At 41.4% G+C, this 16,285-nt stretch overlaps 1 protein-coding gene across 4 annotated transcripts; it reads left to right on the forward strand.

Moving 5' to 3' along the window:
• Positions 1-204: 204 nt before the first annotated feature.
• Positions 205-14,319, forward strand: mbd1b (methyl-CpG binding domain protein 1b). 4 transcript variants are annotated; one of them, XM_018725186.2, is made up of 15 exons: positions 205-256; positions 2,134-2,933; positions 3,105-3,248; positions 3,762-3,900; positions 5,560-6,146; positions 6,402-6,484; positions 6,789-6,829; positions 6,964-7,107; positions 7,418-7,456; positions 9,197-9,274; positions 9,565-9,729; positions 10,025-10,276; positions 11,294-11,392; positions 11,534-11,689; positions 11,786-14,319. In XM_018725186.2, exons 2-15 carry the CDS (start codon positions 2,392-2,394, stop codon positions 12,269-12,271), a joined length of 2,955 nt encoding a protein of 984 aa, XP_018580702.2. In that variant the 5' UTR covers positions 205-256; positions 2,134-2,391; the 3' UTR covers positions 12,272-14,319. The 4 variants fall into 4 exon arrangements, with proteins under 4 accessions (XP_018580702.2, XP_018580705.2, XP_018580704.2 ...); XM_018725189.2 differs by having other exon boundaries at positions 10,046-10,276; XM_018725188.2 differs by having other exon boundaries at positions 245-268.
• Positions 14,320-16,285: the final 1,966 nt, after the last annotated feature.

Below are 16,285 nucleotides of genomic sequence, written 5' to 3' on the forward strand. Positions count from 1 at the left end.
TAGTTATTTTTCATTTGTGCTTTATTCCTTTGAGAATATAAACCAATTTCAAGTTGGACACAATCGCGCACATGCGCCACCCGCAGCGCTCGAGTTAGAGGTGTGACAGAAGGGTGCCGCTCGCTGTTCCCGCTGTCGTCCGACCCTCATCACGTGACACGGGTCTCTCGCTCGCTCGTTTCTTCCGCGCAGCCTCTTTGTCTCAACATTGCAGAGTACTCGCCGACTTCTTTCGAGCACTTCCGGTTCCTGCACCGTGAGTAATTTTGTATGTGATTGTTGATCAAGAGTTAAATGTAGCTCGCCTTGCTTTGCGATGGATGCGTTTTCAGCGCTTCGTATATACTCATAAATCACACAATATATTTTAGTGCCACGCACGCATGCTGTCTGACTGTAACGTTAGTCGCAGTGAACGAATTCAGCTGATTTTCTGTCTCGCTGAGGCTGAAACTGAAAGCTGCTGCTGTCAATATTTGCGCCAGTTGGAGTTCGATTCGAGTCTCCGCTGGCAAGAATTGGGCAACAGCGTAAAAAACTAGCAAGGTACATGTGAAGGAGGTCCACCTCTCCAGGTGTATATATTAATATTTTGAACCGGCAAGTCTTCTTGGTTTCTCAAAAACGTGTTAGCTTGTGTGACGATCGATGGCTGCACGTTTTCGCTCCAAACGGTGACGGTCGATGAACTTCGCGTTTGGTTTGCTGGTTTCCTCGTGAGGACAGATTGATGACATTCATTGTCATTGTTGTGTCTGCAGTGACCTGTCTTCTTAACGCGTGAAGGGTGCTGCTCCCGTCCCACTGGCTGCTTGTTGTGTGGCGCTTCGTTTTTGACAAGTTGCGTTCAAGCTGAGTTTTGTCTTTCCCTGCAGATAAAGATGTTGCTACCCGTGAAGTTTCCTCACGTGTTCACACACAGTCCGCTCTCATTTCCCCCTTTCGCACCATGCTGCCTTTCCCTTTTCACCGCAGCATGATCATATTGCTGCTGAGAAATTCATCTTGCTCTTCGGAAGTTAGTAGTGTCATGTTTGGTTCACAGTCAAACATAAATGCCTCAACTGAATTCCGAATCACCGCAGGTGTTAGATTTGGGTGACAGACACATTTAGTGTTTCCAAATTCCAGTGAGGAAAAAACGCGCGGTCCTTACGGCGAAGCAGAGGCGTCCATCGCATCGATTTTTGGAGGAGTGACGAGGAGCTCCATGTGATGGAGGGGCTCTTGGTTGCCAGGCAACCGAAGCGAGCGGATTTGGTGCGCGAACTTGACGCGATGGATGTAAACGTTCACAAAATGTCGGCATCTAACCTAACGTTGTTCAGATCCGGCGTGTCGTTCATCGCGCTAAACTGAGTACTGTGATTGTACCACAATAGCACCTTGCTTTGCCTTGTGGCAGTTGTACCTGTTTGTTTCTGAGCGAAGTTTACTTTCTCTGCAATCGTTTTTCGGTGATAATTCAACATGTAGTTTACACTTCCGATACATGTCGGTCCATTTCTGTAAATCCATTTTATTTGGGACATATTTTTTTGTTTATCACTGTGGTCACCGCATACTCTATTATTGCTGTTGAAATGTGACGTCATTGACTCACATTTGCCTGAACTGAAAGCTGTGTTGTTGTGGCATACTGTTACCTTACAGTAAAACACTATGATCATCAGTACAGGAGAGCACAAAAGCGTGTACTTTCTGTCCTGAAGGACTGGAGAAAACACTGTGCCAGCACACAGAATAGCAGATGGAGTTTCTGCCCACAAAGTTAGAGAGCGTAACTCACTTAAAGTGACAGTCCACCTCACTCACACAATGACTTTTAACTGGTTGTCCGGGGGGATACACACCGTGGACAGTATCCTAGTCCATCGCAGGGTGTGACAGTTCACCATTACCACCAAATATAATAATTGGAAAAAAAAGAAGAACTTTTCAAGATGTAAATCATTTACTTTTCAAAATAAGGAAGTGTGTGTTGTTACAGCTACATATCTGCTACAACACAGTACAAGTACGTCATTATGAACGATAGTTATTGTTAGTGTCATTTCATAGTTTTATAAAAGAAAGTGGTTAATGCATTTGGTTTTAGGCTGTTCATTTTTGTGAATGTTTTTTGCTTCTCAGGTTGGCCCTTTCTGCATTAAATGAATAGCCAAGGGATGGAATCAAAATCATGTGAAACCAAGTATGGAACGATACTGATAAACTCCTCCCTGCCTTTTGTGACTGAAAAGATAGTGTTTTAAAACACGCAAAGGGAGGGCACTAGTTGCAGATCAGTTGCACATTCAACAAACACAGTGGGGCAGCAGAAAGGAGGGCACCAGGCTCTGGGCCTTTTAATAGAGTGTGCATGGCTTGGTGGGCTCTGGGGCCTATGAGATGAATGAGGAACTGCTGAATTCTCCTGTCACTGCAAGAAGCCCAAGAGAGCAGAGTGCTCGTAGGGGCAGAGGCATGGATGAACATGGAGGGGCTGATAAAGCAACAGTAGCCACCACAGATGAAGTGAAACTTATGGGCAATCGGGGTGCTGGCTCTGTGGGTCAGCATGGGTCACAGTCAAGCTTGGAGTCCCTGCAAAAGGAGACCCAGTCATCCCCAGGAGACATGGCGGCTCACTCTCAGGAGCTCATCTGCGGTGTTACTAGCACAGAGGAGGTGGGGGAAGGTTCTGCGGGCTCAAGAGAGGGTGCTGGGGCCCCCAAAGATGAACCCCCTGAAGACTGGCTGGAGCCTCTAGAGGAGGATGATGAGGACGATGACCGGCAGAGCTGGGAGCTGGACATCCTTCCAGGAGAGATGCACCTGAATGGTAGACAGGAGGCAGAACTGGAGAGCCTGGCTGGAGAGAGTGAAAGGAGTGGAAGTTTGGCAGGCAGTGAGAGGAACTTCAAAAAGAAGAGCAGAAGCAACAGTGGAGTGTATGTTTCCACTTGGACTTTAGTCATGTACATATGAACATACTCATAGCTTGAATACCAGCTGGTACCACAGCTTCTAAATGTAGCTTAATTTTTTTTTTTTACTTTTGCTTTGGGGAGTTTGCAATTAGAAGGGAAATCGACACTTTAAAAATATTGTCCGTCTGTCAGGTCTGCCCCGAAGCGCAGGAGGCGGCAGAACATCGCTGATGAAGAATGGGAAGAATGGCCTGTACTGGGAGAAGGCTGGAAACGTAAAGAAGTCTTCCGTCGCTCTGGCTTCAGTGTCGGCAAGACGGACACATACTACATGAGGTACGAGTCCGTGGGGTCTGCGCTGCCCTTTCACGCTCATGATTGAAGTGATCATGATAGAAACTCCCTGTGCAACTTGTCAGTTTTTCTGTGTGTTCAGTAAAATGCATTCAGTCTGACCACATGAGGTACACCAGCAAAATACAAAGTCAATATTGTCTCAGATTTAATTGGTTTCTTGATAATAGTACAAGACATATTGCTGAAGTCATTACCAATTTAGTAATGATGCTTATAATAAATTAGCTTATGCTTTTCTCCAAAGTGACTTGCCGTATCAAGCCACCTAGAGCAGTTTACCCATTTATACAGCTGGGTAATTTAATGGAGCAGTTTAGGATAGTGCCTTGCTCAAGAGTACTACAGCAGTAGGTGAGTTTCGAACCTGCAACCTTTAGACCTTAAGGCAACAGTTCTAATGAGTACGCTATCAGTGGCCCACAAAGACTTAATGATTTATACGTAACCTTTTGATTTTTTACATCTTTTTCCACCTGTTTTTGTCATTTGCAGCCCCAGTGGTGACCGATTCAGAAGTAAGATTGAACTGACCAAACATCTTTTTGGTGTTATGGATCTCTCCACATTTGACTTCAAATCTGGAAAATTCCTAGATGCAATCACTTACAGGAAGATGAGAAGGAGAAGAAAGGTAGATGTGTCAAGATTCTTGATGCACATTTGTTACAAATCTTTTCAAAAGGTTGCTAATATATACAGCATATGCCTAGTATTGTAGTATCGTTTTGCTGGTAATTATGCTATGTGTTTAATTGTATGATATTTATTTGTACAAGACGATGCATATGTTTATGGGATGAATTGCTTAACAGTTGGCAGTGCATAGTAGTGAGGGAAGGTGTTAGTGGAGTGTTAGTAAAATTTTTATAGTGAACCCATAAATAAAACAAGGTGCATCTCTATAATTAATCAGTTACTGATAGTGTGGATGGTAAAGTTGAAAGTGACCAGAAGTTGAGAAACAGTGGGCATGCATATGGGATGAATAGTTCATAGCCATCAATACTGAGCAGGAGGCTGTGGAGGTGACCTGTTTTTCTAATCAATAATTTTGAGTTTTAATTGTAATGTAGTTTGAAGTTAAATAAAGAGAGCGATGGACTGGTGTCACGCCCAAGATTCACCCTACCTCAAGAACTATGCTCCCATGAGAGGCTCTGAATTGCCCTGACTCTGTATTGGATATGGGGTTATTGGTCATGGAAGCATGAAATTGTTACAGAGTAGTTTTATTATAGATTTATCTGATGTTTGTCCAAAACGGAATCTGTGAATAAGTGGTTGTTTGTCTAGATTTTATTGACTGTGAGTTTGTAGTGCAAGTCAGTTTGGAGTTACAAACAAGTCGACTTATGAACAGACTTCCAGTCCCAATAGCGTTCTTAAGTTGAGTAGCTGATGTACTTTTTCCCCCCCTTCCTTTTCCACCTGGTGTATGTTAATGTACCCACAATCTTTACACAAGCTACTTAACACAAATGACAAACTCACTGGTGCTGAGACCGTTTACCACTCAACTTTTTAACAAATGTCTTGTCTTTGGGGAATGCGGTGGCGCAGTGGGTTGGACCGGGTCCTACTCTCCAGTGGGTCTGGGGTTCGAGTCCCGTTTGGGGTGCCTTGCGGCAGACTGGCGTCCCGTCCTGGGTGTGCCCCCTCCCCCTCCAGCCTTACGCCCTGTGTTGCCAGGTTAGGCTCCGGTTCCCCGTGACCCCATATGGGATAAGCAGTTCAGAAAGTGTGTGTCTTGTCTTTGACAAGGGTCGGAAATATCACTTTTTTTCCCCCATAACGCACCTCTTTTTAATGGAGGAATAAAACTTGATGTAATAGTGTAAATGCAAAAGGAAAATTATGAAGGGGAACTACAGTGTCAGGTATTAAAATGAGTTTCAGGGTTTTACTGTAGATGTTTGCTTTTTGCAATAGCCTGTTGGATCACGTCTTCCCAAAAAACATTTCTGTGCGTAATATTTTTGCCTTTTGTGGTTTAGTATTTTTTTGCTCAGTAACTTTAAGACTTTGAAAACATCATCTTTATTTGAAAATCACAAATATATTATACTAACCATGTACTAAGAATTAAGCTTTGGTCACACTGCTTTTCTTTTCCTCATGTGAATGTGATAATCTGGGAACAAAAATCATATAATTATAAAAAATATGCCTTTGTGGTAGTACTGTCATATAAGTTATGTAAGCAGAGTTCCACCATTAACATTCTTTATTTTTTTTCTTGTTTTATGCTAATCCCCACTGATCGGGTCTCCATTTGGCATTGCTGAGTTAGAAGAGGGACCAATCTCCCATCAACAGTGAGCAGAGCGTTTTTTCAGATATTATGGGCCCAGTGGACTGCTGCTATTCTCCTGATGCCCCTCTTGGCCACCTCCATGGTGCTGGATCTCAGAGACACCAGCCCATGTCCTTCTTGTCTAGTGGCTCCCTGCAGAAGAGCAGTACCTCCTCGCACTCTCCTTACTCCTTCAGCACTCCCCCGTGTTCAGTTCAAGCATCCCCGCTTCAGGTGGATGTGGCAGCACAGTGCCCAGGTAACACTACATCTCTTGGCCCTGGAAAAGTGACCTCTTTGGGTTGTAGCACTGCAGATATGTCAAGCGGCGAACCCCCTTTCCATCACCTGGATCCATCTGAGCCAGGCCCCTCGCTTGCTGCGGGAAATCCGGCCTCCACACCGGAGAGACCATATGGTGCCAATGGTCAGGGCCAGGACAGCTCCTGGGGTGTCCCAGGGAGCCCCCAGGAAAAGCTCACAGTTCAGCACATTTTGAGCCCAGAGCTCATATCTCTGGATCCCACTGTCACCGTGAATGGGGAGGGTGGACGCAGGAACCCAACACCAGACACGTTATTTTCGTGAGTATCAAGCCTAGGGTTAAGGGTTATGAAATTGAAATAATGTTAATGTGATCATATTAGTCGGTACTTCCTGTTAAAGTCCGGAAGGTAAAGGCTCAGATGGAATAAAATCCAGAATACCTTGAGGCTTGTGAGAACCAAGACTATTGACCCCTAATCTAGCCTTTCTTTTCATTCCACATACATTTATTTTAGTTAAGAGAAAAATGTCCAGCACATATGCTGACAAAGGGAATTTATTTGTTGTTTCAGAAACTGTACCAAATGTGGTAGTCCATATCTTTATGCGGATTTGAACAGGATGGACCAGCCGACTTTGTGCCCAAAATGCAGGTGTACGTCACAAACACATTCTTTAATGTCCATTCAGTGGTTTAGGGTTTTTTTTTTTTTTTTTTAATACTATATGAAAGGATTTAAATGTTGGAATAATAGCAATTTACTATAATGAAAAACATAGTTATAACAAATCGTTTATTTGAGCAATTTAGTTGTTTACAAATTCTTACCAAATTAATACCGAATTTCTTATCCTAGAAAAAAACTTGGTGAAAAATACTTTGGGTTCAAATATATGCTTTTGTTTCCTCAGGACCATGAATATTTTCATTTGACTTTTTTTTATTAATAAATCTTTAGCTGAGAAGAGGCCAGATAGCAGAAATATTATCTTCAGAAAGGTAAGGGAAAATTAAGAATCCTCATATTGGTCATGGTCCATAAAGTGTATTCTTTTGTAGTTTGAGACACCAGAAAAGTAGGCTGGACGGGAAAGGACATGTGCAGTAGTGATTGACATGGCTGCTTCTTACAGTGGCTTCCGTGTGGGCAGTGTCGTGCTTGCCTTGTCACCGAGGACTGCGGAACGTGTGCCAGCTGCCGCAACGGGCTGCTGAACCCCGACTCCCGGAAGCCTGTGCGATGCAGGAGGCGGAAATGTCTCTGCCCCATCCGCAAGGTACCGTCTCGCAGCGTATGGGAGAGGTGTGTGTGGGGAGGGGAAGTTTGAACCATGGTGTCACTCAAGGACTCTGCTTCTTATTATCCACTTGACATTTCACTGTCACAAACCTGTGGTTTCTCTCATTACATGTATATGAGAACTCTTATACGTTGCACCTGGGGTTTATTTCATTTAATTTACTGAGAACAAGGGGGGGAGGGGGGGGACTGACATTTTGATTAAGAACCACACCACAGAAATGAAATTAAGGCTGAAGGGGCAACTCATGACAAGGCTTTTATTTTTATTTGAATGTTTCTCCCAGAATAAAGCCAAGGATGAGTTGGAGATGGAGAATATGCCGGTGAGTGTGCTGCTGGAACTCTGTACATCTGTTTAAGGAGTACACAGGTGCCTCAGTGAACAAAGCAGTGGTTAGATGGGTTCCCTTTTTTGTCTTGTATTTTAAAGTTGATTCCCTTTTCTCAGTTTGTTTATGAAACAAAATCAGAACCAAAACATTGTTTTGTAAAGAAAAGCTTTTGTCAGTATTAAGTCTGACGTGTTAACTGTAAAAGAGACATCGGTCTTTGAACAGGTCAGTACTGAACTCTGGTAATAACGGAGAGGCTGGTAGTGTTGTAGTCAGAGCTGCTGCCTTCAGATCCAAAGGTTGTCGGTTTGAATCCCATCTCCAGTTGTAGAATTCTTGAGCAAGGTACTTACCCTAAATTGCTCCAGTATATCTACCCAGCTGTATAAATGAGTAAATAATTGTGGGTAGCTTGACATTGTGATTGCTTTGGAGAAAAGTGCCACCTAAATGAATAAATGTAAAAATCAGTACTTTTAAAATTGACCATTTTGCAGCTTCTTACTTAAATGAACTGCTCACTTGAAAGAGTGTGTAATATGTTTAATGGCTTTAATTTTCTGGTTCCACAAAGGGACTGATTGAACCATCATTTCTCTGTGCTTGTCTAACTGACTAGCTGGGCTTTATTCTGGTTCTGTTAAGTTGTCTTCAGTGAATTGTTTATCTAATAAAGTGTGAGATTCAAATTGTTAAACTGTATGTGTTTGCTGAGGTATCACTTGTATTATAAGCTTGTATTATGGTGTCATGAAATACCATAAACCAGGCCAGTAACTCATCCAATCAGAAGCACGGTGAAATTGAAGTTCATGGGGAAACCACTTCTCCGTTATATTAGGGGGTGTGAGCAGTTCGTATACATTAATGGGGTCCCCCTTTTGCTACCACACAAGAGCATTTGTCCAAAGCAAAGAGTAAAATAAAGGCAAGGTAGGAAGGGTGCTACCCTGCTTGGGAGGGCCAGAATCTTGATTTCCAAGAGGCAGGAAAGGCCCATGTTTTTACACTTATAGCAGCACACTGTTACAGGCCATGCCACATGGATATGAAAATAACAACGAAGCAACAAATGGCGAAGGGAAGAAATTACATAAATGAAAATGCTGTAGACATTTTATAGGCAACTTTTCTAGTGGTGATAATGTGATTAAAAAAGGGTAGCCAGTTTGAATTATTTTTTTTGTAGTTTCAGAATGTGAATTGCTGTATGCATATACATGTACACACATACCTGTCACTTTACAAACCCCTTTTTTTAACCATTTTTAGAGGACAAATTTTTTTTTTTCCTTAAAATCAAATATGTATTAATATAGACAAATGTTTAAATGTGTGACTTCCACCTTGTAGGGTGCAGCTGCAAGTATGCACCATCTTAATATATCGCCTCTGCTTTGTATGAGATCCTTATAAATTAATCTGGTTCTCTGGTCTACATTGTGCCCCTTATCCAGTATTGTACTTTGCAGTTCAGTAAGTTACGTTATTGCATACCAGACATTTCACATATACTGTATACGTATCTAACATTTGGATAGTGTGACTACAAGGGAAAAAGATTGCCATTAAGTTTCTTACTTTTAAGTGTTTTGATAATGTACCGTCTGTCTATAACAGTGATAGCATAGGTATAACAAAATCACATACATATTTGGCAAAGTTTTAAACTAACAGAACCTTATTTATCTATCTATCTATCTATCTATCTATCTATCTATCTCTCCCTAGATACAGCCATATTCCATTTTCCAACATAGTGATTCAGAAGATTTTTCGCTGTTTTTGGATGATGATGACGACATGGAGGTAAAGAAAGATGCTGCCATATTTGAACAAACTAATCTATTTTTTCCTGTTTTTCTGCTCTGCCAGTTTTTATACCAAATATACACCAGGGGTTTTCTCAAGGGAAAAAAATGTTTGATGTGATCAGTAATTTTATCACATCCAACATTGTTTACACATACATATTTTCATGCAAAGTGTGTAAATTGAAACTACACACTACTATGCCCCTCCCAGTGAAGACATTGTGCGTGAACATACTCTGGTGTGTGAACTCGGCAGCAGTTTCTTCTCTCCACGCTTTATTGCAGGGCGGACCGAAGAAGCGCAATCGGCGCTCTTGCGGGATGTGCAATGCCTGCCTGCACACCACGGACTGCGGCTCCTGTGACTTCTGCATAGACAAGCCCAAATTTGGGGGGAGCAACAAGAAAAGGCAGAAGTGTCGACTCCGCCAGTGTCAGAGGCAGGCTATGGTGGGTGTCTTCTCTCAAAATGAATAGCAGAAATATAGCCTAGAGAAGCTTCCATGTTTGGGATTTTCTTTCCATGATTATTACTTTGGGCCTGTTATTTTACTGTCTTCCACTTAATTTTCTGTTTATTGAACACATCAACATTATAATTATCGTTGCGTTTTTAATATTCTGTTACTTTTTTCAATTATCACTCTACACAGTTGAAACTGAGGAGCGGGGAAAGAATAGTAGGGTGTTTTCAGACAGTACCAGTTCTCAGTAGTAATTTTCTTTCTGTGTCTGTATTTGACAGAGACACTTGTTGCCTTTCCAGTTGGGAAAGTCTGAATACCTGACTCCGGAAGGCTGGGTGGGGCTGGGCAGGCCAAGGCCACACTATCAGTATGGTGCTCGCAGGGGCAGATCGCGGAAATCTGAAGCGTTGTGGGATGATATGGAGTTCACTGATGATGAGAATGAGGAAGGCTACATGGCTATATTCAAGCCAGGGTTTCATGGGCCTGTGACTGAAGAGGATGGAGGAGACTTTGCGCAACATTCACAGGTGAGAAACACCCTCCTGTAGTGTCTGTTGTGTAGAGGCTTTTTTATGGAGAATGTTGAGTGTCGCCTTGTTATAGATGGACACTGCTTGCTGGACCAGAAGAGCAACATCAGCACTACTAACATCTCACCCATATCAGGGCAGACAGGAGCTAAGAGAGACTCTGGTTCTCAGTGTCTGTGTTTCTCTAGGAATGCAGATTTAAAAATGAACATATGGTGATTCATTACGCCTTAGGTTTGAGATAAAGATATGCGTAATAAGTATACTGTGTGTAGAAGGAGCTTCCGAGTACAAGCTGCAGGCATCTCACATTATTCTCTTATTTTACACTTTTCTTCCAAAAAAAGAGGGTTAGGGTTATGATAATATATACAGCTGAACCCTAACCCTAATAATATATAAAACACTGCACTTTTGAAATGCTGAAAAGATAACTCAAGTGTAAAAAAAAAAAAAAAAAAAAAAAAAAACAATTTTAAAATAGCATTATATTATTGGTCATACCAGACTATTGAGTGTCCTCTACTGAGGCTACGAGGCTGAAAAGCAATACCTAACATACGTTGGGATAGGAATCTGCTACAAACACTAAAACATTTACTCTAATAATTGACTTGAAGTGTTTGTGTTAACTGTGTTTTTCACTAATATTGACTAGGTCTAGACCAGGGGAGGAAAGTGGTTAAGTCAGCTGCAGTTGTGAGCAGTCTCCTGCATAGGTGCCAGCTAAGGGCATGTTGGATTCCAACAGCCTGCAGTTCATCCGCACTCAGATATGCAACTTTTGGGAACTTGGGGTGACAACATTTTTTCAATACACTACTTGTCTCTCTGCTAAGTTGTAGCCAGAACTGGTTTACAGGAGCTGGTTCATACATAAAGACTGGTAGGTTATGTATATCTATGCTACTTATATCCTAGATTAATATTCTGATTTTTCTTACCTCAAGAACTAATGCACTGGTGTGTCATCCAAATTCTCCAGGCCTCTGACCTGTGCTGCTTTTCCTTCAGAACTATGTGAAGACAACCAGTGGGAGGCAAGAAGCACTGAAAGAGAATGGTTTTGCTTCCAAGGTTCTTGAGGCCAACCAACCCTCCATCTCTGTCTCAGTGAGTGTCACTCTTCCAGGGGAATGTTTAAATTGCTAAGACCATGAGATTGTACATTGTGTGAGTGATTCCTATATAGATCATGTTTTGAAAACTGGAGCGATAGTTTTTAGTTTTTGTTTCTTTTTGCTCTCTTACCAGGAAGCAATATGGGCATATGACCATGTGCCGCAAATGACCGAGAAAGCTGGTGAGGGGGATTCTGGGAAGGAGAGGGCGAGTCTGGACCTGGGCGAGAATATGCGGGTAGTGGAGGTGGACACTGGAGAATCTCACGTGCAGGAGGTCACACCTATGGTGTGTTCTTTCACGTAGTGCCAGTATTTAGTGCCCTGTACTCACATCTTGATGTTGCTTCTTCTGAACAAATTCTCATCCTCTGATTTTCTGCAGATCACCCAGATATTTAGCCTGGCAGACAATGCCCAGACGGGCGTTGGAACAGAGCTCCCAATTAACCGTGAACTCCTGCAGCTCCTTGAGGATCTGCGAAGGGCAGTGCTGCCAGTGCACTGGGTGGGACTAATTGTGGAAGGCCCAAGGCTGCAGCTGGTTCAGTGCTCCAAGTTGTCCACCATGGCTGACACCGTGGTGCAGATTGAGTCTGGTTTCCACTACCAGGTTAGTGTGCAGGACCAGCCACTTCTCCTCACCCACCCATTGTATGAGGTCCACCCGTCCCGCCTGGTCTCTGTGGTCCATGTTGTCTCACTGTTGTTGGACCTGGAGAGGTACGCTGTGTGTCAGGGCTACCCAGTCACTGTTCCTTGGGCTGGCCTCGAACCTACATCCTACGTGCGGGCAGCCACCTGCGACTTCCTGGTACCGCGGACAAAGGAACGATGCGCCAAGTGCAGCGTCGCTCCGCTGAGGCTGTGAAGAATCAAGTCATGCGTCTCATGAGGCTTTTGCTCAAGTCCTACAGGACTCTATGCAGCTTCAAAGGCGCCTTTTGCTGATATCTCCCAGTGGATTTTCACAAACGTCAGCAAAGCCAAGCATGCTGAATGTGAATACAGAGTCAAGGTTTCTAAGAAGCCTGTCATTTGCTTTTAGGTTTATTTCAGGTTTATTTTGTACTCGGCTGGGGATGACCTGGACAGATATTGGAATGTAAAACATTCTCCATTATCACCACCAATCAGTGAAGTTATGGTGCCATAGAAATCCTGAATATATATTTTTTCCTTCCAGATGTTTATTTCATTTAAAAGGAAAAAAAGATATAATCTTGCTGACTACCTCTTACTCAGGTTTTTGTTCAACATTCTGTTTCAGTTCTGGGTTGTTTCAAACTGATTATTAAGATGAAGTACCCATTTTTTTGGTTGTATAGAATTTCTCTTGTGGAGAAAAAAAAGGTCACTAAGAAGTTAAAGGGTTTTTGAGATTTCAGAAGCTTTCATATGGTGTAAAACATTTTATAGTTGTTCTTCCCTAGGCAACCTTCCAATGTGATGTGTATGAAACACCCAACACATGTGCCCTACTTTTAAGGTTGCCCAGAGTATTTGCAGTAATTCCTTTTTGGTTTCTAATCTCACAGGATGCATATTGCCAGTGGTGTTATAAATGAAAATATTATAAATGCTGCTTCTTGCGCTGTCTCCTGTGCAATGAACAACTTATCAGTAATATGAGAAAGTAGAACTTAATAAAAGCTAAATTGTGTGCATATTGTAGAAATAAAAATATTAAATCAATTAGCGAGTGCCAAACAATTTCAGGAAGAGGCAAATGCATTAACGGTATCATAATAGGTCTGGTTCATTTGTTTAGATCATGTTAGCAGAACTGGAAATCTCGTTCATGTAATGACTTTCATCACGTTAAAACTATATTTAAAACTTAATTTGCTCTCTAAGGTTGGAATTGCCCCCTTGTTATACTTTTACAACAACTAGAACAATGAACATGAATCGTGAATGAGACATTAATTGCACCATCTGTGCATTTCTGTGAGTTTCTTCTGATAGTCTGTAAGGTGCATTAACTGTGTGTGTTGGGCAAACTGTGCTGGCAGTACATAAACACCTCATTTTGCTCTTAGACAAGCGTAACTGAATGAATACGGTCTACGTTGACAAAGTCATAGTAGGGCGCTTATTTACAATATGCTTTGCAGCTCGGCTGTTATAACATATGTTTTATGTTTCATTACCTCTTTTACCTGTTGAACATCCTTGTTCATGTGATTTAAGATTCAGTTATAAATAGGATTTGTTTAGTTCCTCAGTTGTAGAGGCAGCTTTGTTTTGCACATTATGCCTTTAGGGGAAAACTCTGCACCACTTGTTCATTTTATTTTTTCTCCTTCTTGCAGTAGAACTGTAAAAAAAAAAAATTGTATTAAAATGATTGGCTTAACGTTTTAGCACTGTGATGTTGGTACGATGATGCTGCAATTTGAATAAAACTATAATTCTGTTTCCTACATTCACCACTTGAGAAGAGAATTATGAAATTGGGAGATGAAACATTTGAGTAAATGTAATTTGCTATTGATGAGGTATTTTTTCAAATATCAAGCTATCCTTATATTTTTGTTTACAAAGCTCATGTTGCCAAAACTACTGGACATGAAAATCTTCATAGCTTTACAAAATGTACAGCAACTCTCCCAAATGCTATTAGTATATGATGATCACCTTTTATGACTGAAAGCTTTGTTCCTTGATAAATCAGTATGGCAACTAAGACTTTATAAAGTGGCACAGTAAGGTGGAAACGACCAAGAAATGGGTTGTCTTGGGGCACAAAAAATGGCACCGTTTCTTCTGGGCTTGGTGAACTGCAGAACTTCCATTGAAACTGGATAAGGTTCATCAGGAGAAACACTGCACTATTTACTCAGTACAGCTTTACTGCCACATTCTGAAACAGACAAAACTTTAGAAAACAATTTGTGTCATGAGAATCTACCCCCCCCCCAGATGTTCTGTAGAGAGTCTAGAAGGACTTTTGAAGGTAACATATTTATGATACTGTTTAAGATTATATTAATGTATATAAATATGAAAAGTTTTTTTACACTAAATTTGAATTGCTAAATATGAAAGAGCAGAAATGACTGCAAGGTTTCTGGCATCAGAACAGCGTGAAGTATGAATGCAGAATGTTTGCTTTAAATTATGATTGTTTAATCTTTCTTTTGGAAAATGTGTGGTATGTTTGAACTTTATGTATTATAGTATGAAAAACTGATTACAGTTTATCTGACTTGATGCTTGTAAAATACATTTTTTTTATAAATAAACACTTTGGTACTGCTCAACAAATTGCTTGTTTTAATTACTTCAGCATTAACAATGTAAGACAACTTAACTGCTGCAACTTGTCCACTGTTAAAGTTATGATATGACATCGGAACACCGAAATGTGGCTATAATACAGCTGTTCAGCTCTTGAATCAAACAAAAGGAGCACACTATTTATTTGAAATATGGATTTGACATAGAACTGTCACTGAAATTGCTTGTTGAAAGCAGGTTAGGATTCCTCAAAGAAACATAAACAGTAGGGGTTGCAAAGTTGCCTACAATGGAGACTGAAGTGCAGTCAATTTTTTATTCATGCTTTTTGATTTATTTTGCTCAATTCATACTTCACAAGCAAGTTGCTGTTCAACGCGTAGCTTACTGCCGTAGTTCTCAAAGTGTGGTTTGCCCACCGCTACTATTTCACGGTGCCTTTTATAGAGTATGACAAGTGATGTATTTTTTTAAAAAACGTAATGTTTTGCACCAGGATATGCACTCACCTTCCTTCACAGTTAGTAAGCAAATTAGTTGTGGCTCAGTATATAAAACATGCAATGTTAAGAGATCGAATTACTGTTTGACTGAAGGTTGAAACAGACGTGGTCTATGTGACTTTGAATGCAGTATGGTCATCGATCATTAGTCATACTCCACTGATTCCAGCATCTCAGAAATGGCTGCCCTTCTAGGTTTTTAACATGTTACAGTGTCAAGAGTTTACAGAGAATGGTATGATGGTCATATGAAACCCATTTAGTGGCAGTAATAAGGCTGAAAAAGTCTCTTTGTTGAGAGAGGTTAGAAAAGTGGCAGGACTCGGGCAAATTAACACTCCACAAGAAAAAACGGCTTAGTACAACAGTGGTGTGAAGAAGTGTATCTCGGAATCCTTGATAAAGCTTGAAGCAGATGGGCTACAGCAGCAGATGATCATGCTGAGTTCATCTCCTGTGAGCTTAGAACAAAAACTTGAGCTTCCATTGGATATGCTTTCATGAAACCTGAACAACCGAGGAGTGGAAAAAACCTTCCCTGGTCTGTCAAATCCCAGTTTCTGTTGTGACGTGCTGATGAGAAGGTCAGAATTTGGTGTTAAAGAATGGATGTATGAACTCATCCTGCCATGTATCAGTGGTTTAGGAAGATGGTGGTGGTGCAATGGCGTGGGGAATTTCTTTAGATTTTTAGTATCAACTGAGCATCGCTTAAATGCCACAAAATACCAAGACATTGTTGCTGACTAGGTGCATCCCTTCATGGTCAGTCCAGCCTTCCTCAGCCTTGATACTTCCAGGTGGACAATGAGCCAAGTCACAAAATACACATCAACTCAGGATCATGACAGTGACATGACAGTGCCTTTACTTTACCCCAGTGGCCTGGACAGTCCTTACCCCTCAAGCCAATAGAGCATCTTTGGAATAAGATAGAGAATAAATGTGCCATCCAAAAAAAAAAAAAAACGGAAAAACTGTGTGAAGCTATCAACCCCTCGTTGCCGAATTCATGGTGTTCTGAAGGTTAAAAAAGGGTTTCGAATGCTAGCTAGGTGTATCTATTGAAGTGGCCTGTGTGTATAGATTTAATACATACAGCAAACAACACTGTAGAGATTTAAACAACTCCAAAGGAA

This window comes from Scleropages formosus, chromosome 22 (genome assembly GCF_900964775.1).
Source record: "Scleropages formosus chromosome 22, fSclFor1.1, whole genome shotgun sequence".
NCBI lineage: Eukaryota > Metazoa > Chordata > Actinopteri > Osteoglossiformes > Osteoglossidae > Scleropages > Scleropages formosus.